The sequence below is a fragment of the Pholis gunnellus genome, assembly GCF_910591455.1.
Source record: "Pholis gunnellus genome assembly, chromosome: 3".
Lineage (NCBI taxonomy): Eukaryota > Metazoa > Chordata > Actinopteri > Perciformes > Pholidae > Pholis > Pholis gunnellus.
This window is the reverse complement of record NC_136529.1, coordinates 25362833-25389624: the sequence shown is the minus strand read 5'-3', so window position 1 is coordinate 25389624 and position 26792 is coordinate 25362833. Positions and strand designations below refer to the sequence as shown.

At 42.9% G+C, this 26792-nt stretch overlaps 1 protein-coding gene across 1 annotated transcript; it reads left to right on the top strand.

Annotated features, from left to right (window-relative positions):
- Window positions 1-844: 844 nt before the first annotated feature.
- Window positions 845-26755, top strand: ip6k1 (inositol hexakisphosphate kinase 1). Its single transcript, XM_079186650.1, has 9 exons — window positions 845-964; window positions 13393-13625; window positions 14679-14824; window positions 14930-15056; window positions 19652-19892; window positions 20090-20271; window positions 21197-21372; window positions 22131-22364; window positions 23272-26755. Exons 3-9 carry the CDS (start codon window positions 14708-14710, stop codon window positions 23881-23883), a joined length of 1689 nt encoding a protein of 562 aa, XP_079042776.1. The 5' UTR covers window positions 845-964; window positions 13393-13625; window positions 14679-14707; the 3' UTR covers window positions 23884-26755.
- Window positions 26756-26792: the final 37 nt, after the last annotated feature.

Here is a 26792-nt window from a genome sequence, read left to right as displayed (position 1 = left end):
TGTACGTCGGTTGCTGACAACGACCAAGAACGAATTCACCAATTGGCTTATTCTTTTCCGTTGTAAAAGTAACAGCCAATCAAACGCCACCATTTTGACGTTTACGTTCGACGATGCTGCGTTTAGGGTGACTGGGAATTTATTTGAAAACAAAATATAACGATTAATTACCTTACGACTTAACAATACTACTACTTCGTTAACGATCACAATAGCTAATATACTTATATGTTATATACGTAACTTTATTACCATATATAGGGACTATTAATTGACATTAATGTGGACAATGTGTTTATGTTTAAATATCCTCAGTGCCATTTCCTACCCTAGTGTAGCTCATGAATCTTTACATGTTTTGTGGTTATTTACATGTTATGGTAATTACTTAGACTTTACTTGTGAGTTATTGGCACACTAATGTCATTACTTGTTAGTTGTATGACACTATTTCAGTTGCTCCATCAGTGGTGGTCTGGTAATAATACGTTTTTTGGTAATAACCTGTAGTTATTACCTTTTTATAACATTTAAATAACTAGTATTAGTTAGTAATGGCTACTAAGTAGAGTATGTTACTTACTTTAGATAATCTAATTAGAAAAACAGGAAGGAGAAGACGAGGAGGAGAGGAGGAGGAGAAGAAGTGGAGGAGAAGGAGAAGGAGAAGGAGAAGGAGAGGAGGAGGAGGAGGAGGAGTTATTAGAGAGCTGTAGAACCACCAGCAGTCTGTAGATGGCGCCAAAGCGTCGTAGTCATGTAAATGAAGTGTAAAAAAACAAACAGGCTGCGTTAGCTTCACTGTAATGACGTTAGCCTCCTGGATGTTTCTTTTTTTTCCGCCGTTAACGAGTCTGGATACCGAGGACCGACATCCATGCACCTCTCCGGCTGCCTGAAGCACAACAAGTACCACCGTGACCTCCGTCATTATCAGCTCAGCGTCCACCGGACGATCCTGAAGGTTTGTTGTTATTGTGACAGCTCCGACTGCGTAACGTCAAACCGTTATGTTAGCAATCTAAGCTAGCGTTAGCATGCGAGGCTACCTAAACGTGTCGAACTAACGTCAGTGTTTTCCATCTGTGACGAGCAGCAGTTAAAAGAAGAAAGGTGGGGGATTTTAAAGCGAGATGGGTTTTAACATTTATTATAATTAGCTGATTTAAAGACTAGCTGACTTAGCCACAGCTAGCGTGTTGTCAAGCTAAGGTCAAGAAGCTGGCCAGTCTGACAGCTAAGCTAACCAGCTAACGGCTAACTAACATGGTACCCAGGTGTCTATAAACGTGCTGTGTGGCAGCTACAGACACATTGCGAACCTTACACCAGGTAACAGCAACACCGTGACCAGGGTGACATTGGAGGATGGGCCGATAACGTTATCACGATTTAGAGGTGGGTTCTTAAAAGTTGCATTAGCTTGACGTTAGCTCGGTTTTGATTGCTTTTATTAGGTTTTATTAGCTGACCACGCTGCTATGTGTCCATACAACGGCTGCAGTTACTGCCTCATCATGCAGCTCTATAATTACCATGATGTTTGTAAATAAACAAACTGTCATTGGTCTCTTCTCTGGACTGTCTCACTGGTGGCTTAATAGACAGGTAGGTAGATGGATAGATTGATAGGTAGGTGGATGGATGGATTATGATACAGGTAAATAAAATAACAGTCAAAATATTAAATATCAAATGCACAATATATACAATGAAATATAATAATATTAAATTAACTAACTAAACAGTGGTGTAAAGATTTAACCAAACAACAGAGTAACGGTGTTATAGTTTTGTGATTGATTTGACCAGAAAGATTTATTGATTTATTGTACAGTCTCATTGCAGTGAATGTGATGTTTGTTTTGTTGTTTTTTTGCCTATATGCACTGCTGAATATCCTGGTGGAAACAACCAGTCTTTCCTCTTGTGATCTACACCAGATTTATTGTGATTGTATGAAAGTATTGTCAACATTAGAGAGACTTCCTCTCTGTCTGCCTGGTTTCTCTCAACATCAGTGGATGTTAAGAGCAATTACATGATAGCGTAGCCCTAGTTTGTGCCTTTCTCCTGTTCGAATCCTCACCTCTTCCATCTGTCTGGAGTTATGTTCAGTTAACATGATCTTTTTAATGTTTACATTTCTGTTTTGGTCACAAAGAATGCAGTGCTTGAGGATTTATAAAGATGCAGTGTTTGTGTATCAATTGTAAAGTATTTAAAGTGTTTTGGTCACATTTGGATACCTCATCCGTTTTTAGAAAGGTGAACATTTGTGCTGATTCTGTTTCGGTGTATTAGATTAGTGCGATGGACCAGGAGTCACAACTGTTGGAAGACATTCTGATGTAAATTGAATTGTCCTTATACCCTTAAATAAGGTGCTGAAAGCTCAAACTGATAAAACAGATATCCGCACACTTAAATCTCTGCGGAGAAGACTTTATTTTTTAGCTTTCGGTCTTAAAGGACCCTCATCAGAGCGTGCATGGTTCAGGGACATTCCTCTACCAGTCGTCATCCATTTATCATCTCAACAAAGTTCAGAAAAAAACAAAATCCTTTCCCAAACTCTCAGCTCTTTCTCCTGCGGTTCTTTCTGCAGAACGTAAACAAACCTCAGCCAGGCTCGCCGTCTGCACCTATAACACCAGACTATAAATATGAAAACGATGTGTGACAAAGTTCTGTCGGCAGTATAATTTAGACTAAAGTCTATAATTTGATAATTTAGCCGTTTCGAGGCAAACAAACAACATCTGGAGCGCTTCGACTCTAAACATGGAGTCCTCCATTCAGTCTAAAGCATCGCCGAAGAAAAGCTTTCCTTTGGTTTGAATGGAGAAAGACTTGTAGGTTCGCTGGCTAACTTTGGGCTTCAGGCTGGATTTTGGTTCCACGAAAGGATCCTAACATGCTACCAAAGACGACATAGTGAAGGACTGTTGCACAAACAGAAGTCCGTACTGGTTATAAAACAGAGCTTCTAACTAATAGTGTTTAGTTACCGTATCAGTAATCGATATAACGTCCTGTTACATATGAAATGATTTATTAATAACTCCCAGTGGAGACTGTTTTACTCATCTTCCATCAGAGCAGCGCTGAGGAACAAGAGGTGACCTGATGAGTAGAAAGTCTTTATAGTGGAAATCTGATGACGGTGTCACATAAATGGAAAGTGTTCCACTATATTGCTACGCTAAAGTCGGAAAAAATGCCTTTTAAACACCCTTTAGATTAAATCCCCGGTCAAATTGTGCACCTATTTATGATAAAATGTTTCAAAATATATAATTTTCATCGTCCATTTTTATTATATTCCATTATTCTTTCCTGTAGAGCGTGAGTCCGCGGTTGGAAAATTGATTCCAACAATCGGACATGCAGCGAGCAGACATCTTGATGCTGTTAGTTTTAATTCAATGTCTGGATGTCTGGGACAAATCCCCGCGTCTGTTGCCAACATGTGCAGCATATTTTCGATGACGTCGGCTGTAAAATGGTCTATATACCTCCTTATTATTATTTTTCACTTCTCTATTTATCTGCACTTATTTCTGTCTTTTTAATTTCCCCTCTGGATCAATAAAGGCTTATCTTCTGTTAAAGTCATAGCTTTGCAGAAATAATACTGTTCAGTTTGGATTCACGCTGTCAGAGAGGTATTCATTTAACTTTACGTGTTTACTGAGCTTATGGTTTAGTGAGGTGTTGAACTGGACTGTTTTATCGTTAGTATGTTGCACAAAATCAAAAACCATGAGACAACAACCATGAGAGGAAAACACGTTTATACCAACACCATGGTACATATACATGGTTGTTTTGACGGTTTTGATGTTTTCCTCATCTCACTACGATTGTTGATAGGCCGGATTGTTCTTCTGGTTTGGTGTGTGTGTGTTGTGTGTGTGTGTGTGTGTGTGTGTGTGTGTTGCACAGCAGCTGTTGATGTGTGTCAGGGGACACGGGCAGCAGCTGCATGTGTGTTTTTATGTTTTTCCCAGTCGTAGTTTGTGTTTTTTGGGACTGACCGATGTGTTCGGGGTTTCTCTCCCACAGGGCTGCATGATACGGAGAAAGAGCCGGATCTCTTTTCCTTCCCTGCCTCCTCGTGTATCCTCCTTTCCTTCATTACTTCTTTCTTTCCTTCCCTCGCTTTTATTTCCTTCATCACCTCTTGCCATCATGATTTTCTTTCTTTCCTTCACTTCCTTTCATCCCCTACTCCATGTTCCTTAATTATCTCCTTCTTTCCTTCATTACGTCTTTCCTTCCTTCATTTTCATCCTCAGTTCCTTCACAACCTTTTACTTTACTACCTCCTGTCCCTCCTTCCTTCATTACTTCCTTCTGCACCTCATTTTTTTTCATTGCTCCACGGCCTAATTGATTATCTGTCACACTTGAACCAAGGTATCTATCTTCTGCTCATCTCATCTTCTTGGTGTGTGTGTGTGTGTGTGTGTGTGTGTGTGTGTGTGTGTGTGTGTGTGTGTGTGTGTGTGTGTGTGTGTGTGTGTGTGTGTGTGTGTGTGTGTGTGTGTGTGTGTGTGTGTGTGTGTGCGTCAGCAGTAGCTACCTCCAGCCCTTATTTAGCATAATTTGTCCTGGTTATGCTACACTTCACTAATGCAACCACTCAGCAGTAACACACACACACACACACACACACACACACACACACACACACACACACAAGCTGCTGAGTTAAGGCATCATGATGGGAATGATGAAGATGATGATGACGACGATGTCTTGGCTCTTGCTCCCGACTTGTCTCGTTTTGTGCAACTAACATTTATTGAAATCTGACAACTTTCACACGAGAGAAGCTGAAACTATACAATTCTTTCACAGTTTTTGCTTTAAAAAGATATTTAAATATTTAATACATGAGCTCAGAATTGTTGCTCAGAAAATAATGTTCTGACGATCGACTACTCGGCTCGTTTTTGGAGCCTAGCTTTAGAATATATCTAGTTTTAACAGTACGTGTGTCCAATACGCCCACCGAATTTAAGTATTCAGCACTTGAATGTTACACGCGTGACTTCTTCATGTAGTACGTTTTCTTCTTGTGTGTGTAGAAACGTACGTTTGTGTTTCCTCTTTGGAGCCGAGTGGTTTATCTTGGTCCTCAATGATTTATTAGGAGGCTAAAGAAAGCAGCCTGGACCACCTCCTCCTCCTCCTCCTCCTCCTCCTCCTCCTCAGCTAGAATCCTAACTGTTCTCAGATCAGATGGGATGTATTGGTCCTCGAGGGTCAGACCCCTCTGTACCTGAACTTTAAAATGTGGGATCCACATGCAGTAACTACTTTCCATTAGTGAAGCTCCTGATGTAAATATGGTTCATATATGTTGTGTTGATCAACACAGTCAGCTACATGTTGACATGCAGCAATGTAGGATTCAGTGTGTATTGATTAGGAGGTGAGGACAGAGGACAGATGAGAGGACATAGTCTGACAATGTGTTATCTGTTTGTCTCTTTTTTTTAGAGGACTTATTTTTAGATTGTTGATTTAAAGAGTAGTTTTATCTGTAAGTTAACAACAACCTCATCACGACTACGTCCATCTCAGCCACACTCGTCACCGTTCTCATTCTTAGTCCCGCCCCCACAACGTTCTGATTGGTGGGTTCATAGAGCTGCAAACACGTGTCTTTCGGTTTGATTAAAGTCATTCAACTTTAAGGAGACTGTTATTCTAAAGTATTGCTTGTGTTGTTATTGGTTAAAACACATCTTCCAAAAGGTTTGGTGTGTTTTTATGCGTGCAAAAACGGCAACAAATATCCCAATATTGAAATTGAAAATCAAATGCCAACCCAACGAACGTATACTCAGCCGTTCATATCTGTGGTCATCACTACCCAGAGTTCCCAGTGTGGGTTAGAGATGTTGTTGCTTCTCGAGTATATTTGTGCTTGTTTGTGAAAGTGGTTGACCTCTGACAGATTATAATCTGATTACCTCAAGTGGTTTAAAAGCAGGTGGAAAGAGTGTCTTTGTTGATTGTCAGCACTGTTTGGTCAACCGTAAGAGATAAGTGTTTGACGGGTGAGAAAAAAACGTTTGCAACCCACCGTGTTGTGTTTCATGGAGCAGAATAGTCACTTTGAATCGATTCAAATGATTTATGTCAGTAATAAATGAATCTATGAAGTAAACAAGCGAGCGTTAGCTGGTGAGCGTTCACTGATGTTCTCTGAGTCGTACCGCTCTGCGTTTCTGTTGCTCACACTAAATGAGGAGTTTGTGAAATGGTGCTCAGCATTTCTCATTAGTTTGAATGTTTTATCGACTAAACAATACATTGATCAATTGGAAAACTATATGTAGATTAATCTAAGGAACAATCCGAAGCTTTTTCCCTTCAGTACAAGTTTTTTTAGCACTTTTCTTTTTTGAATTTTGTCTCCACTGGACAGTTTGAGCAGAGTGACTAGAAGCTTTAAAGGGTTTGTTTATGTTCTTTCAAACCTCACGGTGTAAAATGGACATGGATAGAGATACGTAGTTCTATGTAGTGTGGCTGCAAAATAGTAATACTTAAAGCTAAACGATGCTGTGCTTTGTTGACGTAGCCTGGCCGGCCGTGCACGTCTTTTAGTGCATGTGTTGGTGCATGTGAGCATGTCCCACTGGTTTATCCGGGTTCCTCATTTGATGCCGCCAGGCCCAAAAAGACTTTCTCTCGTAGACTTACATTGAGAAAGAGACGTCTTTAATCAGCAGACTTTTAGTTAAATCACCTGCCCGGTACAAACGCATGAAAAGCTCTTATTTAAATCATTTAGTCCTAAAAGTTGTTGCACGAATCCAGAGTTATAGACGCGAGTGCGCTTGCTCTGTGGGCCTCATAATGAGGACGATCCGGGGATTTTTTTAAATCACAATTCTTTACTCTGAAGTCAAACTTTTATTTTTGCCTCATGTGCCACTGAGCAACTTTCATAGAAATGAACAGGGTGCCGCCTCCGACGCTGTGTCCAGTCCTATTTATACATCCACGGCTCATACAGCGTTTACACCTGAGAAGAATTGCAAGAATTTTTTGGAAGCCTGCAGAATGTCCTCCAAAGTCTTCTGACAAACCAGACGGTGATATGCAATAAAGAGATGACCTCTCCTTCCCTTCTAACTACCAGGCTGACAACGTCTCCTGCAGATGACAAACGTACTGCAAATCCTCAGTAACCCCGTAGATTCAACACTCGGGCAACTCAATGCCAAACTACGCACTTCTGCTCTTAGACGTCCCTGGAAGTCTGTAATTGGCTCTATCTGTGACTTACTGAAGGACAGAAGGATTCCCTCACACTCACACACACACGGTCAGTCAGTCAGAAATAGCAGCATAATCGGTCTGTTGGTGTTGTCGAGCCGTAGTGAGCCCACAGCTTTGTCACAGCGATGGCTGATGATGTAAGATCTGCTCGCACAGACATCCTCTAAGCTGATTGGCTGGCTGCTCAGGTTATTCACCACACCTGGCAGGACTCAGCGGGACGATTAGATGGGGGGGGGGGGTGGTTGTTGTTTGTCTGTTGGTTTGGGCCGCGACCACCTGCACGGTGTCCTGCAGTGTTTCAAACAGACGGAGGACACATCAGATAGACTCGGCTTTGATGCACAGCCGACATGATGCAAAGGGGTCAACTTATTCCTAAAGTGAATCTCTGAACATCTTTTTTTGCGGCCCGGTAGCAAACTGGACGCTCCGACTTACTGGTCTAACAATAGTCCACAATCCACGCTCAGCAATTACATATAAAGCTCACAATACGAAAGCAGCCCACAGCCATATCACAGACTACAGGCTACAAAATTACTGCATTTGTAACATTTCGTTGCATCTATTCAATGTTGACATAAGAAAAAGCCAGCCACACTGTCGGGGGCACACACACATTTCAAATATTTATTTTATTTCCTATATTGTTATCAAGATTATAAATGCTGGAATGTAGTGGTTGATTATTTATCACTCTTTTGAGACTCTCGTCTCTCCCTCCCTGACTCAAACCTTTTGTTTTCTTCAGAGGAGCTCAAAAAACAATCCATCATTTAATAATGTTTAATGTTTTAGCACTAATTATAGAGATTTCCCAGGATATTTTAGTCTACAGTACTAAGGGTTTTCTTTTTGTGTAGATATCTTAATGAAATCACCAATAGCCTGTCATAAGTTAACATAACAGTCATATTAATATGAATCAGTACGGAGGTCAAAATATTGTTTTGATCGCCCAGCACAAGGAGGAAGACGAACTGAAGGAGGGGAGGAGATTAAAATAAAGACGGGATGGAAGGTGAGGAGGGGATGAAGGATGAAGGACACAGGAGGAAGAGGAGGAGGAGGAGGAGGATAGTTTGCATAGGAGACAGCAGGAGGAGGCGAGTTGGACTTGACTTCGCCCTCCAGCAGCCTGTTCCATACAGGACGCTGCCCGCTGGAAACACACACACACACACACACACACACACACCTGTTGTCTGTGTTCCAGGAATTCACTGCAGACGCATATAGACCGACTAACAGAGACCAAACCACCGTACCGACGGGTTACCGAACACCAGCTGTTCACCTAATACCCCGGGACCTACCTCTGTGTGACCAGACACCTTTTGACCTCCGCTAACAGCCATGCTAGCTGTACAGAACCCGGGCACGGCGGCGCTTTGAGCTGAATGCTAACATCGGCATGCTAATCATGATAACATGTTGACATTTAGCAAGTGTAATATTCACCACGTTCACCATCTTAGTTTAAGCGCTAAACACCAGGGCTCAACATAACTAATTAAATTTTTCTTTATTTATTTTTGGAAACTTTGTCTTAACTCGGCAATGTGAATGTGCAACTCTCCACAGAGATGAGACGGAAGCGAGATGAATACATTTTCTAAGTTAGCGCATTTATAGAGCGCATTTAAAAACAACCAAAGTTCACCAAAGTGCTGTACAGCTTCTAAAACAACGATACAAAGAATAAGATGGCTAGCTGCTTAGCTACTTCCACCGTAACGTCTGGGAAAAATATGTGCTATTAATTCTTTTTTTATTGGCAAGTGAGGCGTTAGATTCACTAGTTTGGCTAAATAACGGCGCTAACAGCTAACGTAACATTATGATGCGTTCAAGTATAAGACGAAGGTAAATTATAACGTCATCACGTGTTTAAAATGCACTCTTGTACAGTTTTTGGCGGGAATAAATACCGTCGTTTCCAGGAGAAGTTTTCACAAATATAGTAGATGTAAGACGGGGAATTATGACCCGTTTAACGTTTGTTGTTTTTAACGTACCGGTATCAGATTGGTTCTAGGTATCGGCCGATACGCAAGTTCAGGTATCGGAATCGTTATTGGCAAGTATACAACATTTTTAGCAATAAGATATCAGCCATTAAAAATGGTGTGTGTGTGTGTGTGTGTGTGTGTGAGATGTTAGAAGTTGTGAATCATCGGCGTGATTTCACGGAATCCCAGAACAGATGTGACCTGATGTTTCCTGTTCGCTCTAACTTTAGAATTCATAGCTCGTGGGAAACACTGTTTACTGTGTGTGTGCACATGTGTGTGTGTGTGCGCGCTCCAGCCTGCATCTGGGGCCCAGGCTCGGTCATGCTTGAATCGTGACCCGAGATCAGACGGCTCGATGTTGAATTTCCATGGTGGCTGAATGCGTGCGCCGTGCTGTGAGAAGTCGTGATCGCTGCCTGCGGTGTGGGCTCAGTGCCAGTGTGTGTGTGTGTGTGTGTGTGTGTGTGTGTGTGTGTGTGTGTTTCTGCACAACAGGGACAGTGTGGTCAGAGGCCTTCCTTACCTTGATGACATGTTGGAGGTTTGAGGTTTTCACGGTTTTTCAGGAAGCGTCTCGTGTCTGCAGATCCTCATGTGAGCAGCTCACTCGTAGTCACATCAATGAGAGAATTGAGGGTTCTATTGAAAAAGCAGTCAGTTACTAATCTCCACAATAAAAGCCTCGACACTTGGGAGTTGATACTGGACACTGAATGGTTGTTAAACTTGTGACTTTTGTTTATGGCCAACATTTTCATCATGGTGGTTAAAAACAAGGTCTTGTTTTTGTCTTTTCATGAAGTAATTCATCCCCTTTCTTGTGGGTTGTAGCCATTCAGTATTCAGTATGTACATGATGTAATTACCTCTCTACTGTATATAGCAGTATACAGTAGAGATAGTATATAGTTTCCATTGCGAAATACATTGCATGTCCACACTAAGGCTGCAACCAATGATTGTTTTCATTCGCAATTGATCTGTAGGTTATGCAATCAGACGTCGATTTCTATCGTAAATGATGAAGGAAAAACTGCACATTTAAGAAGCTGGAACCAGCAACTGTTTTCCTCAACTGATTATCAAAATAGTTGCAGAAGTATTTTCTTTCAATCAATTAATTGGCTTAAATAAACTGCGCCTGTGCTAATGCTAGAATAAATGTAATGTAAGGCTGTTTAACCTTCAGGGAAAACGAGCAAATGCCACATATTTAACGAGCGAGCAGATTGTTTAAAGATCACGTAGTCACTACATTGGTCACGAGAGGCGACTGATTGATCAATGACATTGTATGTTCATCAGAGCAGCCAGGTGGAAAAAATACAACCTTTTGGGTTTGTGAAAAGTTGAGACAAACGATGTAATCGGTCACAATCAGGTGGAGGTGTTTGAGGAAAAGCAAGAATCTTCACCGCAGATCGAACACATGGCTGAAGGTAGTTTATCGTTTGTATTGATCAGATCAGCTGGACTTTATAAACATAAATAAGCCGTTAATATCACCTTATCACATTTTTTTTGGACTGTATTTCTCAGCTGAACACGGTTCAAATGTTGCATTAAATTGATTTCTAAGACGACCTGTGACGTCGTCTTGTTTGAGGTATAAAAGTCAGTAGAAATGTCTCTGCCTGTCTGAACCGTATGGAGGTTGTGTTTACCGTTACTCCGTTATTTTGAGACCACATCGTGATATCATCAGCGAGCGTCGTGCCTCGCTGCAGCTTTGACATTGACCAGATGATGCCTTCAGAAACGCGCGCACACACACACACACACACACACACACACACACACACACACACACACACACACACACACACACACACACACAAGCAGGCTGTGACGTCATTAATGGATCTTCCAATCCTTCCATTCTTTTGTTTCTCCCACTTTTTCATGTCATGTCTTCAGGCAGGCGATGATGAGTCATTTTGGAGCGGCTTCGAGGTGTGTGTGTGTGTGTGTGTGTGTGTGTGTGTGTGTGTGTGTGTGTGTGTGTGTGTGTGTGTGTGTGTGTGTGTGTGTGTGTGTGGGCGGGGGCGGGGGGACTATAGCCATGTGGACACCTGAACACTTCATCCATATGTGATGAATGAACATTATTCCAAAACTACGGTCATTAATCTGCAGCCTTCAGATTTATCTTCAATGAAAACAGATGCGACCAAACCAGGAGACACCGTGGTGTCCACATACTTTTATCCTTATACTTTAATGTATATGGTATCGGTCACCAGGACACCATCAGTGTAAATCTGATTTATAAATCTCTGCTTTTTGTCTCTTTTTAGTCTCTTCGTTAAACCAGATTGTGTGATTTTTTTCCCTTTTGTCGTCTAATTGTGATGAATTTCAAAGACACGGCCGTCATCTCGTGCGTACATTTTAACATTATAAACTTCAAATAAAATGTTTTACTTGTTCTCCGAAATGAATTCACATTGTTTTAGAACCGAGCTCCGTCACATTTGTGTGGCGTCTTCAGCTGTTTGATGTGGCGATCGTCAAAAAAAACCAAAACTGGCAAAACTGGTTCTCGTCTCCGGTGTCATCGTTTGAAATGCTAATCATTCATAACTGTGGTTTCTATTGGAGATGTTCCTCAGCAACAGATGATTTAATTCTGGTTGTGTTGGTTGGTGACTGAGGAACAATAAGATCGTCTCATTTACTGACAATGTTTCTCCATCAGCAGAGAGCTGGCAGGACATCTGTGGACGTCACAACAAAGCCGTGGACTTCATTACAGTTGTTTGGGATGTAAAGTGTATTCCAGGAAGTTTACGGTCCCAGTTGATTTTTAAAAAATGTCCTCGTACTTTAAATACTTCAGACGTTTCCTTGTTTATGAGACAAAGCGTCTCTTCTGACCCTGACAACGGTGTGTGTGTGTGTTTGTGTGTGTGTGTGTTTGTGTGTGTGTGAGACGGTCTGGTGGAAGCCGACGTGCTGAAACATTAGATGTCAACCGTTTGCGGCGACATGCCCAGAAGAATCAGCGTGTGTTGTTGTTGTTGTTATAAGCTGGTTCAGACTCGGTTACATCAGACCTGTTGTTTTGTGCTGAGCGAGCACACAGTGTAACATCGTGTGTCAGGGTTCGTCTTTCAGCTCGGTAGTTTTGGGGTTTCACGTTGGGTGCTAACTTCGTCATTGAGGTGCACCCAAAAAAGTTTCACCGCAACCTTGTTGGCGCCGCAGTAAGTTGCCTTGTTTGGGTCACTTCCCACACTCGTTCATTTCTTAACACATTATGGAATAAAGGTGCAGATCAGTGTTCATGTTATTTTGACAGCTATTTTAGATTTAGTCGTTGAAATAGTCTAAAGAAGAATATGCAGCTTTTTAATTTTTGTCACATTTTAGTCCATTTTTAATCGCTGAAATGTTTATACATTTTAGTCAAAATGTTTATGAATCTTTATTTTTGCAGCTATTTTTTAAATGTAATCTTTGTCCTGTGTCAAATGTCCTTTTTTCAGCAGATTATATTGGATATTTCAGTCAATCTAGTCCAGAAAAAGAAAAGTGTCACTTCAACAGACAGGTGGATCGGTTACCGCCACCCTTGATGTCATCTCAGGGACAAAGACGGGTGTAACAACAAGCACAGCAGCATTTTTAGTTAACGACAAACAGAGACAAATAGTTCTCTTCATCTTTAATTACAAGTGTGTTTAAAAGGTTGTGATGACGGGGGTGTGGTGGTTTAACACGTGCACAGAGACAGACTTGCGTTCGATGTGAACGATCGTGGTTCTGATTACCAGAGTCCCTTTTAGAAGACCTCTCATTTTACTGCAGCAGGGTCCACTCGGTCCTGGTCTTGGTTCTGGTTCTGCCCGCTGGAGTCTGAGCTGAAGGAGTTTCTGGTGAACCTGCATGATTTCATCAGATTTTTACCAGAATCCGACCCGGTGGCGCCGATGACGAGCATCAAGAATAACTTCAAACAGAGACTTCAGTATTACGTTGAGACTGTTTTCATAACCAGTTAAAAGTTCCTCACACTGACTTTAGATACATGTTAAACTCACCGTGGTATTATTTCCTCTCTCCACAGGAAGTGGTGATTCTGCCTTCCTGACAACTCTGCCCCCCCCACCACCACCTCCCACTGTCCTGATTGGGTCTCGGTGCTGCCGGCGGTGGATTGGAGCACTCTGATTGGAGGCTTTGCGAGGTGGTTTTTCGGTCTGGCGCCGCCTCCCCCCGGGGCCGGCGTGCGCTCCCAGCAGCCCGTGGTGCCCTGCGCCCCCCCTTCCCCGTCACTGCACACCAGAGCCCATGCCCAAGGTAAGACCAGGACCAGAGACCACCTGTGATGTGTTACAGTGGAGATCCCAGTTCGTCAGTTGGAGGTCATACAGTTGTGTTTAGTTTTCAGAGTTCAAACCCGGAGTTTGGTTTCTTTCTAGCAAACCAAGAGTTGTGGACATGAACACAAATGAACACATCATTTCCTTTGATTGATAATCAAAAACAAACACAGGTTTGTAATATTTTGGATAAATAAAATGTCAGCGGACAGCAACTTTAAAGAGACCTTAAAGTTTGACTGTCTGGTAAAACACAACCGCTTTCTGTGCAAAGATTAAAGACGTAACAAAGAGGAGAATGCACAACAATCTAGTATCTCAGGCTCCATCCAACAATGTTCATTAAATATGTGTGTAAAAAAGAACAAAATCATGCAAGACATCAAAAGAGCAAGTTAAAATAAAGGGCTGAATATTTAAAAAGAAAATGCAAATTAAAGTAATATAAATTAGCAGGAGACGGTATTATAAATAGATTAACTGAATGCAAATAGGAATATAGCAAATGTATATTCATAATGAAAAGTAATAAATATGTACATACAGACAGAAAGTAAAGTGTGTATAAAGCTAAAGCGAAGAGGGAAGATGTTGCTTGGTTTGAATTCATGTGTTGGAGGTTTAATTTGAGCCCAAACTGCTGCAGTGAACACCTGCAGGTCTGAACCTAAACGCATCTTCACGACAACTCAAATGTCAAAGACTTCACCTGATACACTGAGTGTCTGGTCAGATTTGTAATCTTTTATAATAATTATAATATAAAATAATAAAATGAAGGGTTTTGTAGAAAAAGTTGTGCGTACTTTTTGTATTTATTGATTGAAAGTTGATTTGTGATCCGGTGCAGCATGAAAACATTTAAAGTGATATCTAGCCCGAGTAAGTAACACACATGTGCACCTCAGGGCCGGTCACACTAGAAAATACGAGGTTTGAACGACACGTTAAAGTTAAAGGTGTTGGCAGAGGACGTTTCCGAAGCTATCGGCTTTACACCCCCGTTAATACATCCCTCTCTCCTTGGCAGGAGGAGGCGCGGTGCGTCCGCCAGGAGCCATGTGCCTCCCTCACACCAACATCATGGACAACAAATTACAGGGGGCGGGGCAAGGAGGAGTGGCTGCACTTCGACCACGGCCAGGAGGCGTCCCGCTGGAGCCCTTCGTACACCAGGTGCGTGTGTCAGAACATACGGAGATAACGACGGAGCTCCATGTTGATGACGTAATAGATATTTAAGTTTTTTTGTACTGATTGTTTTCATATTTGCGTGTGCAGGTGGGAGGTCACACCAGTATGATGCGTTATGACGACCACACGGTGTGTAAGCCTCTGATCAGCAGAGAGCAGCGCTTCTACGAGTCTCTGCCTCCAGAGATGAAAGAGTTCACTCCGGAGTATAAAGGTCAGTCACGACTCACTGATTAATTAATAGCGGAGCCGTGGATGTGCGGCTGCGCTTGCTGTGGGAACTCTGTATACGAACCCTTTTATGTCTGACGTATCCGCCCACCGCCCTGATGTCAGTGTTCTGACTCCGTACCAGACATGTTGATCCTGGACATGTCTGTTTTGAGGCTTGTTGTTTTTTTTCCCAGTTGGTTTGGTTAGTTTGCATTCATTCTCCAATCACGTCTCGTGGGAATCGGTCTGTCGTGGCCGTGGTGGGTTAGTGGTTTTTGTGACAATTAATACACGAAACTTGAAGCCAACACACGTTCTCAGCCGCAGGTTCTTCTGTCAACTACTGTCTTGTTGTGGCCAATTCACCGCAGCCACAACACAAGATTACAGATGAGTTTACTTTAAATAAATCCATCTAATCTGACTTCAGATCCTCACTCAATGAGGGATGTTCCCAACGACCAATTTACCGTTTAAATGGAAGTCAACTAGTCTTCAAATTAGGAAAACAATAAGAAAACAGTCACAATCGAGCACAATTTCATCCATAAGTTTAAATATTTATGTTTAAAATTGTTAATCACGTTTTTAAATAACCGAATAGTATTTTAAATACGGCTGAAACCAATAATCCCAGTGTCTGCTCTGGTAGCCCAGTGTGGGGACTGTGATCTAAGAGGAGTCCTGGTTTGGTCTCCATATTCAGCTTCGATCCATATTTGTTGGCATTTAACCTTTAAAAAAACAAAAACATTTTGCTCTCCTTCACGCACCTGTATTAACGAGGCATAACGGCACCATAGATTACAGTCATATAACCACAATAACTCAACATCATACGACAAACTTTCAAAGCTTCATTTGAAAACCTCAATAGACGCTTTGAATGTTAAAGAAACATGACATTGAGTACAGCCCGCTAGCTGTTGGCCGGAGAGAACCAGACGCGAGGGATTGGTGGCAGGCGGAGAGAACAAGACGGGGTGGAAGTGCTGAGTTCAGATCAGAGGAGCTCTCCACAGCAACAGATGAGACGGCAGATGTCAATATGTAATTTAAAGGAATACATTTTATCGACTACTTCTGGTGAAGTACAGTACAGCATACAGTCATAATGCATAAAAACACACCCTACCAAGTCTACAACAAATATGTTAACGAAAGAAATTGAAGACCAATTCAAAGAGCTGCGACACATTTAAAAGATATTTTCTTTGTCATATTATCGGATTAAAAAATGCTTTTAATGGAAGTGAATAACGCGTGCATGCCGTCTCGCTTACTCCTAGAACGAATCGTTTTGACTGTAATCTTGTCTGAAATATGAAAGAAAAGCCAGCGAGGAACACGGAAGTACGGATGTTTACGAGCAGTGAAGTGGTTTAGCTGCTCTGCTCTTCTTCACCCGGCACATACTGGAGCTGTTTCCACTCGCAGACCTAAACACACTCTGACAGCTCGCACACACACACTCCTCTCCTACATGTATGTGACCTTTTATCATTTAAGCAAACTATGTAAGAGCGGAGGAGACGAGGACCAATGAAGGTAGGTTGGGAGATGAAGAGAGATGGTGGATGGAGCAGCTCGGCTCTATTTAGGTTTTGCTTTTAAGTCACGGCAAAGAGCCAACACGCAAAAACACCACGTTCCTGACACTAAAGCACTTAATGGCATGCAGTAATTATTATAATATGTTAGTTTCTTCTCTCTTTGATGTAAAAACCAGTGCAGTGCTCGTTCGGAGCCGGCCAATCATGCAGGCATCATGCATCAGAAATGAACTGAAGTCGATGAGCGGCAGCCTGTTAAGACTCCGCCCCCTGCTGCTGCACAGACTGCTGTTCACTTGTTTATTCAAAGTTCATCAATATTGACTGTGTTGTGTGTCCAAATGGCACCACATTCGACACTGCATGTCCTTGGGTCCCCAGCAACACACTCGCCGAGTGTGAAGTAGATCGGATGGACGATTTCTGAGATATGTGAAGGACACAAACACACAAACACATATATATATATATATTTATATATTTATATATACAGAGATTCCTTGATTTATAGTTAGGTGATGCTGCTGCAGTGCCACCTATTGACAAATTGTTAAGCTTTGCTAGCTAGAGCAAAACTGTACTGAACATCAAAAATCTCTGAAAAAGTAACTTTTTCCAACCCGGTCCACAGATGGTCTGTCCCAAAGTAGGTGATGAATGCTGTAATTTATAGGAGGAGCTGCGAAAATATCTGATTTGTACACAATTTAAAATGGCAGAAAATCCATCTAGACACAAATAGATAGATTCGTCTGGACCCACAGGACCCAGGAGAGACAGTTCAAGAGTTACAGGCCAAAACCATAGTTGGTTGCTACAGAGCCACCATCTGGCCAATTGCAGACTTCGACACTGCCCGTCTCTCCAGCAATACATCCGCCAAGAACGAAGCAGATCGGTTGTCAAGATATGCGAAGCACAGACGGAGGTTCCTCGTAGTATAGTTACAAGATGTTTTGGCAGAAAGACACTACGAGACATGAGCTGTGTCCCCGTTCAACACGTCAAAAAACAACAACAATTAAATGTCAGTATGCAGACAAGACACGTGATTTTTGAGTGTTCTGTTGATGGACACACGCGATCGAAATTGATGCGTTACTCAAAAAAAGAGAAGTTAATGTCAAAGTTTGATGAGAAAGCTCTACATCCCGCTGTCTGTCTTCCCGCTTCCCACTAGTCCCCCCTTGCTGGTGTTGTGGGTCCCAGTGCCTTGACAACAGTGGTCCATAAGGAGGCTATATTTAGCCCTGGATCTCTGCCCACTACCATTGTCCTGCTGATTAAACAGACGGACAGACGGACAGCTGCCGCCCAGGGACGACTTTCTCAATCTGTCAAGGTTGTTTTATCCAGAAAGTGTTTTGACATTGTCAGATGAAATTTCCCGTTTCCTGTGGACGGAGGCCAGAGTTCAGTTTGGACGTTTTTTCTTTGGGGCGGACTTTCCGCCGTTGAGCAAACTGACATTAAAATTAGATTTGGACAAATGGGGAGGATGTTCAGTGTCTCACTTAGCGGGGAACGAGATGCTCTACTCTGTTTGGAAAGCTAAAAATAATAGCTTAATGTTTGAATAACACAATTGCTATCTGGGTATTTAATCTACAAACAGTTTCTCAATTGATTTTTCAGAACAATTACCAAATCTTGATGTACAGACGGATGACAAATGACAGTAAAACCCAACATTGAGCGTGTTATGCCCGTTTTCCACTGGACAACAAACCCCACTAACACCAGCTAACATCCGGCTTTTGTCTGCAGTGTGAAAGGTTACAAACAGCATTCATTACTGGGACAAATGGCTCTGCAGTCGTCACCGCTATCTGTCTGCTCCAGCTCCGATCGGCAGCGATGGAGACGTGACAACCGGGTGGACGCGCTAAGTGAAAGAACAGTATAATAAATCAAATCAACAGGGATTTGGGCAATTGTTGTCCTTTTATTTACTAACAAACAAAACATAGAGCAGTAATTTGTCATAAAACGCGCATCATTCAAACTCTGAAACAAGATAAAACTCATCACTAAACTTGTCTGTTTAAAATACCTGCATAAAAGTGCACATTTTGTTAGAAAGGAGTATTAGTAAGGTGTTGTTCCATCATCAGTCTCCACAACAGCTACATTTCTTTCATTCTAAGAACTATAATAATAAAACACAAGACTTTTCTTTCATGAGAAATCCAATTCAAAACATTGTACTGTTAGATAACTTGCATTTTCTCCAAAGTTACAGGACCTTCTCTCACTCAAACTAATCTCAAAATAAAATTGCTCCAGGCTACCGAAATTAATTGCAATACGTCCCACTTTACGTGACACGTTTTACTTCCTCAGAACAAAACGAGGCGAAACACATCTATAAAACAACACACAGTTGTTCCTTCTTAATATAGATCTGCAGATGTTACAAATTTGGAGCTTTGTCTTCTTCAATCACGCAGAAGAACTTCCACCTGACGGCAGGATGTGTGCGCGGCCGACTGTACAGTGTGCAGCAGCTGCCAGTGTGTGCACGACAAGTGCGTGTGTGCGTGTGCGCATTAAATCCATCATGCAGCACACAAGTGTGAGTTTGACCGTCATGGCCAATTAGCTGACGACCGTCCGGGTCGCCTTTTTAAATGAACAAGTTTTCGGTGTTCATTTACATAAACGCTAAACGCCCCCTCAGACCTGACAGATCTGCTGGATTTATAGACTCGCAGCACGTCAAATATTTTGCTGCGGAGTCGCTGAGACCTTTTTTTTTACGACAGCAGGTGTAAAAATACTTAGAGGTGATCCACTCGGGTATTGTTAGACATGTTGACACGCAGACCTGACAACTTGTGGTAACACAATGAGGCCCGACAGCACCTGATTAGACTGAGCATAATGTAGACCCGACCTCCATTACTAACAGCGGAAGAGAAGTTTTACTTCTGCTGTAAAGAAACAATGTAAGACATGTCCAGTGTTTTTAGAAGATGGGTTATCTTTCTGTAACAAATACTTCTGTTATTTCTAAACTCCCTGCTTGTTTTTTTTTTGTCAGGTGTGGTGCTGGTTTGTTTCGAAGGCGACTCGGACGGCTACATCAACCTGGTGGCCTACCCCTACGTGGAGAGCAACATGGAGGCGGGGACGGTGGAGCACGAGGAGCGCGACCCCCCCGAGAGGGAGCAGCCGAGGAGGAAACACTCGCGGCGCAGCCTCCATCGCTCCTCCTCCTCGTCCGAGCACAAGGAGGAGCGTCCCGACAGGAGGGAGCCGCACGACACCGACACTTTTGAGAAGTAAGAGCTTATTCGAAAGAAAAAAAAAAAAGGAGATTTAGAAAGATAAACCGGTGGTGAAACTGGTGGTTTTGTGGTTAAACAGTTAGTTTATTATTGAATGTATTAGTTGGTTGACAGAAAATGAATAACTATTGTTATGGTAACCCAACAGTTGATTTTCTTTCATTAATGATCCTCTCTCCTCGTCCCTGCAGCCTTGCAGAGCTGAAGAGTCCGAGGCTCGACCCAAAGATCCACTCGGACGTTCCCTTCCAGATGTTGGACTGGAACAGCGGTTTGAGTTCAGAGAAGATCAGCCACAACCCCTGGAGCCTCCGCTGCCACAAGCAGCAGCTCAGCCGCATGAGGTCCGAATCCAAGGACCGCAAACTCTTCAGTATCCTTCCTCAACCAATCACAGCCACTGTTTTTGTTTTCCCTTTGACAAAAAAATAAATACACCAAGGTCCACTTACTAGCTTTTTTCCCACAGCTTCCAAACTTAAAAAGAAATCTCTGGAAACAAACTAGGAATGGATCTTATGTTAAGATTTCTTTCATCAAAGTCAAGAATAGCCATGACTAATATTATGCACATGCGACCGCCGTGACACACGAATGTAGCTGTAGAAAATGATGTGTATTCAAGCACTGATGTTTAACAGAATAACTCGTTTTTACTAGTCGGGTAGTGGAGTGGTGTGCCGGTTCAATAACAGGCTCTGAATGTAAATGTCAGGGAGACTGTGAGGAAGAGGCTGGGAGCTCACAGAGGTTATCGGGTCAAAGCTCGTGTTTTGATCTTCAGCTTCAAAGAGAGCAGCTGCCTGGAAAACACAGCCGCACACTCTCTGTCCTCAACAAGGTCCGTCTGTGTCCAGTCGAGCCTTCAACAGGGTTCTCTCTGCAGATACAGTTCCCCATTTCCCAGTTTGTGCATCCTCTGTTCCTTTCCTCACCTCCTCTCCTCGTGTATTTGCAACGTCAATTAAATATAACGTGTGGCACAGCTGCATCGTCTGTCCGCGCTCACGCCTCATTTATACGTATTTATCGACGATAAGATAAAACGCTACACTTGCTGCAGATGTTAATGTCAAAGATTTGCAGGAAGTGTTGCATTTTGTTGACAATAGCTAAACATGGATCAAAATGAGATATTAATATAAACGTGGCAGCTCTGCAGCTTTGGCATTGGCTCATTTGCATTATTCAAGCTGTTGTGTGTCTCTCCACCTCGTAAATCTCCAGCTCGTGTTGAGACCAGAGATGATTCGCTCGACAAACAGACATTTGCTCCTTAACTGCATCGTTTGAACCAGAGTTTCTGTTGCTGGAGAATGTGGTTCACCACTTCTCGTACCCTTGCATCCTGGACCTGAAGATGGGCACCAGGCAGCACGGAGACGACGCCTCCGAGGAGAAGGCGGCCCGGCAGATGAAGAAATGTGAACAGAGCACTTCGGCGTCGCTGGGAGTGCGAGTGTGTGGCATGCAGGTAGGACAACCTCAGACAGCGACATCTAATACATCGCAGCCCGAGGATGTAGGGGAAACAAAACAGGCTCATTTATCTTCAGAACATTTATCCATTTGTGCCGGGGTAAAGTGGGCAGAGAACATAATAATATTAGGATTCCTAATGCACGCTTAGAAAGCCCAAAGAGCCGTAGAAATATAGTCTTTATGCCTTTTATATAGATTTTACTCTTCTAATTCTTTTCTAGTTTTATCTCGGGGGAGATGGAGAATCAGATGATGTATTGATACCTCTTATGTTATACTGCTTATAATACTTCTGCTACTGCCAATACAACCTATTGTACTGCAAGTATTACTCCCACTACTTATACTTAAAGCACTACTAAGACCACTAGTACTACTTTCAATACAAGTACTACTTAAACTGTCAATAAGTTGGTATATGTACATACACACACACACCCAGCAGTACATTGTCAATCGTGGTGGAAGAAGTACTCACATCTTTAGAAATAGCAATACCACAGTGTACTACAAGTACTACAAGTTCTGCCTTCAAAATGTCAGTAGATGTGGAAGGAACGGACGTTGATATTAGCAATTTCTAACTACGATGAACGATATCTTTTTTCCCCCTCTTCCTCATTCAACAGCGAGAGCTCGATGTCTGCATTGAATCCATTCGCCCCGTTATTTAGTCGTATAAGTTCTATAAGTGTGAACAGTTTGCTCTGATGCTGTTGCCAGATGTTTGAGCGGTTTCTGTCTCTGCAGGTGTACCAGCTGAACACCGGGCACTACCTCTGCAGGAGCAAGTACTACGGCCGCGGCCTGTCGAGCGACGGCTTCCGCCAGGCCCTCCAGCAGTACATGCACAACGGAAAGGGTCTGAGGCAGGACCTCTTTGAGCCAATCCTGAATAAGCTTCGCAGCCTGAAGACGGTGCTGGAGAGGCAGGCGTCCTACCGCTTCTACTCGTCTTCACTGCTCATCATCTATGAGGGAAAGGTGAGCCGGAAAACACACAATAAATCAGCTCTGTGATCGTGTGCTCATCGGTTGGATTAGGGCTCATTTATTCGTACATTCTATAAAAGTAACTGCAGCCAAGCCTGGATTACCGACCAGTCTTATGGTTACGTTAGAGTTACAGCTATACGTCTCTTTGTGATCCCTCGCCCACAACAACACTTTGTGTTTGTTGGACATAAACTCATGAGTTAAACCCTCTCGGATGTGTCTCACTGAAACATCAAATCATAGCCGTTTGACCTCAAGACACAAGTTATGAACACAACACAGATTTTAAGTTGATACGTTGAGCTCGGTAGCAAACAGTTGCAGCGGCTCCGGAGCAAAGTTATCTTTCAGTTGGAGTCGTGTTTGTGTTTCACCTGATGAATGTGAGTCCAGTATTCACTAAATAAAGGCACCAATCTGTCTCGAAAAAGATGGTTCAGTCCACCATCACGTCAGTGTTTGACTATTTATAGATATCCTGTCCTGCTGCTCGCTCCACCTTAAAACTAGGGTGCAGCTTCTTTTATTATGTTGAAATTCTCTTCATATCCCGATCCGCAATTAAGTACGAACACTGGCAACCTTGGTTGTTTGTGTTCATCATGATCATTTCGAGGGAGTGTCTTTGGAGGGAAGCCTGAAGGAAATGGACTGTCGGTGTTGCAGATTTGGAGACTTTCTAGTTAGATTCAGCTACTTTTGGATCTTTAGTGCTGTTAGTTACGTTCATTGGAAGGCTGGTTTTTCTGTTGGATCATTTTTTTACTCCCCCATGTTACCTACCCGACCTTTTTTCCACTGTGCCCTGCGGTTCCTTCCAGGGTTTCCTGATTGAATAAAGGTGTTACGCTCCTGATGTTTTCATATTGATCACCACTGTGACTCTTGTCCGTAGGAACCTGAGGGCCCTTCAGTCCTCAGCTCTGGGCAGCATGCACCCTTGCACCAGAAGACCCCCGCGGCCCCCGCAGAGCCCCACCGTGGCCCCGGCCCCCCCCACGCACCTCCGGCCCCAGGCGCTCCCTGTGAAACGGACCCGGGACCACTGTCCTCTCAGGGACCTGGACTGACGGCTAAGCCCTCACCCTCCAAGCCCTCACCCTCCAAGCCCTCACCCTCCAAGCCCTCACCCTCCAAGCCCTCACCCTCCAAGGCCCCTCCCTCCAAGGCCCCTCCCTCCAAGGCCCCACCCTCCAAGTCAGACTGCCACTCCATCCACCCACCTCTCCCCGTGCCTCACCCACATCCAGACTCCTCTCCTGCTCCCGGCTTAATTTCCTTCCCCTCTCCTCCTCCTACTCCACCTCCACCTCCTCCTCCTCGTCCCGCCCCCCAGCCCCAGCAGCCCCCCCTGGTGGACGTGCGTATGATCGACTTCGCCCACTCCACCTTCAAGGGTTTTCGCGGCGACACAGCCGTGCACGAAGGGCCGGACCGGGGCTACGTGTTCGGACTGGAGAGCCTGGTCCAGATCCTGGAGAGCCTGCAGGACGACAACCTGCCGTAGCTCCGAACACACACACACACACACACACACACACACACACACACACACACACACACACACACACAGCTTGTTGTGAGTTCAGGTTTGTTCTCAAGCACTGAGACGGTTTGGCTGTAAATACGGAAGGAGGTTATTCTTCGAGCTGATATGGAGAACTTCTGTCTGATGCTCTGCAAAACACACACACACACACACACACACACACATTTGTACTTCTATATTTGTGAGGACCTGCATTGACATAATGCATTACCCAGCCCCTGACCTCAACCATTAACGTTTACCTTAAAGTCCCCCTCCACTCGCAAATATATTTAGCTTTTTATTTCTTCACCTGGATGTTTGAGCTTCACTTGTGCAGAATGATGTTTGTGCAGAGTTTTCACACTAGAAGGACGTTTTTACTGCTGAAGTTTCTCTGTGCTCTCATTTAATCTGAGTTAAAGACGTGTACATACGAGCGAGCGTCTCGGCTTGTTTGGATGTCCAATAAAAAGAAATTGGGACCAGTAGTAGATGTAAGTCAAAGAATTAGTGAGAAGTCATAAACTAATATTAAAAGTGGACGATTTTATTCGTGTCTGGAGGGAATCTTTAAACTCAGGATTTTAAGGTGAAGTGAAGCTCAAACGTCCAGGTGAAATAAGAATAAGCAAAAAACACACATATGAGTGGAAGTGGTCTTTAACCAAAATACCAAGTGAGACTTTGAAGGACGTGAGGACCAGCAAGAAAAATGTCGTCACTCTCAAGGTCCCAAAACTCAAATTGATCCTCAACAAGATGGACAAACAAGAACACACACACACACACACACACATCCTGGGAACAGTTGTCTGACAGAGAGTCCTCTCTGAAACTACCAATCAGCTGAGTCCCACTGAAGTTGGCCAACACTCCTCCTCCTCCTCCGCACCTCCTCACCTCCTCCTCACTCCTCTTTCTCTACAGAAAACCAAACCTGGACAGGTGAACGTGACTCTTTTAGCGTTACCTTTGGCAACGCGCTCAGAAAAACACATCCAAGCATCTGTTAAAGCAATAGATGGCGATGATAGAAGGCAACTTTCTTTTTTTTTTCTTCTTCTTCAGCGGTGCAGAGAGCAGCTTCGCCCGCAGGGAGAACGGCGATGAAGTGCAACGTAGAAGTAGGCTTTAAGGAGAGAATATAGAGGAAAAAAACGCTGTGTGTCCGTTTTTGGGGGTTTAATTCAAAAACGTTAGTAGTCGGTGTCCTGTAAAAATCATCCTCTGGGTTATTGTGTAAAGCATAAGTGTCACTTTCCCCAAATCTGGTCTGCTGATATTTCTCTTATTGTCAACAAATCCTATTAATAAAACAAACAAACAAACTATAAAGCCAATACTACGAACAAGTATTATCTGTGTATCCAGAGCCGGATATATCGTCGTCCTGACATGGTGCTTCATTATTAACGCTCACACACACGCACACAGTAGTTTATTTTGACTCACACACACCTTCCTGTTGTCACAAACGAGGATTATTCCACAGCAGAAAATAGTCCCCAACAAATGCACTATTTCCTCCTGTTTGATAAGAACTACAGTGACCAGCTGTTTTAGGAAATGACAGAGTTTTAAATGTCAGATTGGAGGTTATGTTTCTGTATCAAATTATTTTGGGGGTGATTTTATTTGCTAGCCGACTGTAGAGAGGTGACTGGGACCGTCAGACTCTATTTGGGGATGTTCGTGGTTCATTATCGGCGACTCTGCGCCTTAAAACCTCGTCCCTGAAGATTTAAACTTGACTTTGGAAACGGCTGTTGACGAAAACAATCTGTCCGCATCGTTCTTTGAGTACCTTTTCTGGAGCTTTCAATCTTCCTCAGAAGGTGGAGTTGCTCAGTTGTGTGGAATTGTTCATCGAATTTCCTTTTATTTGTTTATTTTTTTTAAAGCTTTGAAGACTTTTTGTCTGTGTTGACTTTTGACGTTTAAAAACTCCAGAACTACTTCCTGTTGCTGTTGTTTTTTTCAAATGTCAAGAGTGAATTTGTAATTCCTGCTTTTAAGCCAACATGGGCGAGAAGTCCTTTTAAGTGCTTGTTAAAAAATATAAATGATGGATTGTGTGCTACAGAAGCTCCAGAAACAGGTGCTGACTGGTCCTTGTGGTGGGATCAGTTTTTAAATGAATTCCTGTAGATGTAGGTTTGAGGCTGAGAGCCGGAGACAGGAAGTCAGAACGTGTTGTTGGTTTTGGTCTTTTCATGGGATTTGTTGACAATAAGAAACAATATAGATTAATACCAGCCTTCGTCTTTAAGTTAGGGCTGTGTGATATGGTTGAATAACAAGAATATTTAATAAGAGGAATATTTTTCTGACATATATTATATACATATATATATGTGATAAAATCACAATATGGCAAACTGCGCAAAATCATACAAAATAATCTAATTAATGTATAATTTTAAGTTTTAATCATAATTTGCCTCAGAATCATTCATTTGGATAATTTGTAAAGCATGATGTGTTTAAATCATCATGATCAATTCAAGTTTGTTTAATTATTGTCCGGCCTCAAAGGTTCCACGACACGGACAGAGAAAGGTCCTGTAACCGTCAGCCGAATTGGGCTCAATTCATTTTGAAGAAGTCACCGCTCGTCTCGTCTGATTGGTCCTGATGAGACGAGTGTTGGCCAATCACATTCGTCCATTTATGCTTCTTCAACAAAGTTCCGGAGGCCCGGCTGTGACGCAGCACCGCCCCCTGCTGGACAGCAGCAGGAAGTCCACCACAGGAGCTGGAATAAGAGAGCAAATATGAATATTTTATTTTTTTGGTTTAGCGAGGTGATAATTTATTTTTTTATTGTACCTTTACCCATATGTGTGTGTGTGTGTGTGTGTGTGTGTGTGTGTGTGTGGGAGGGG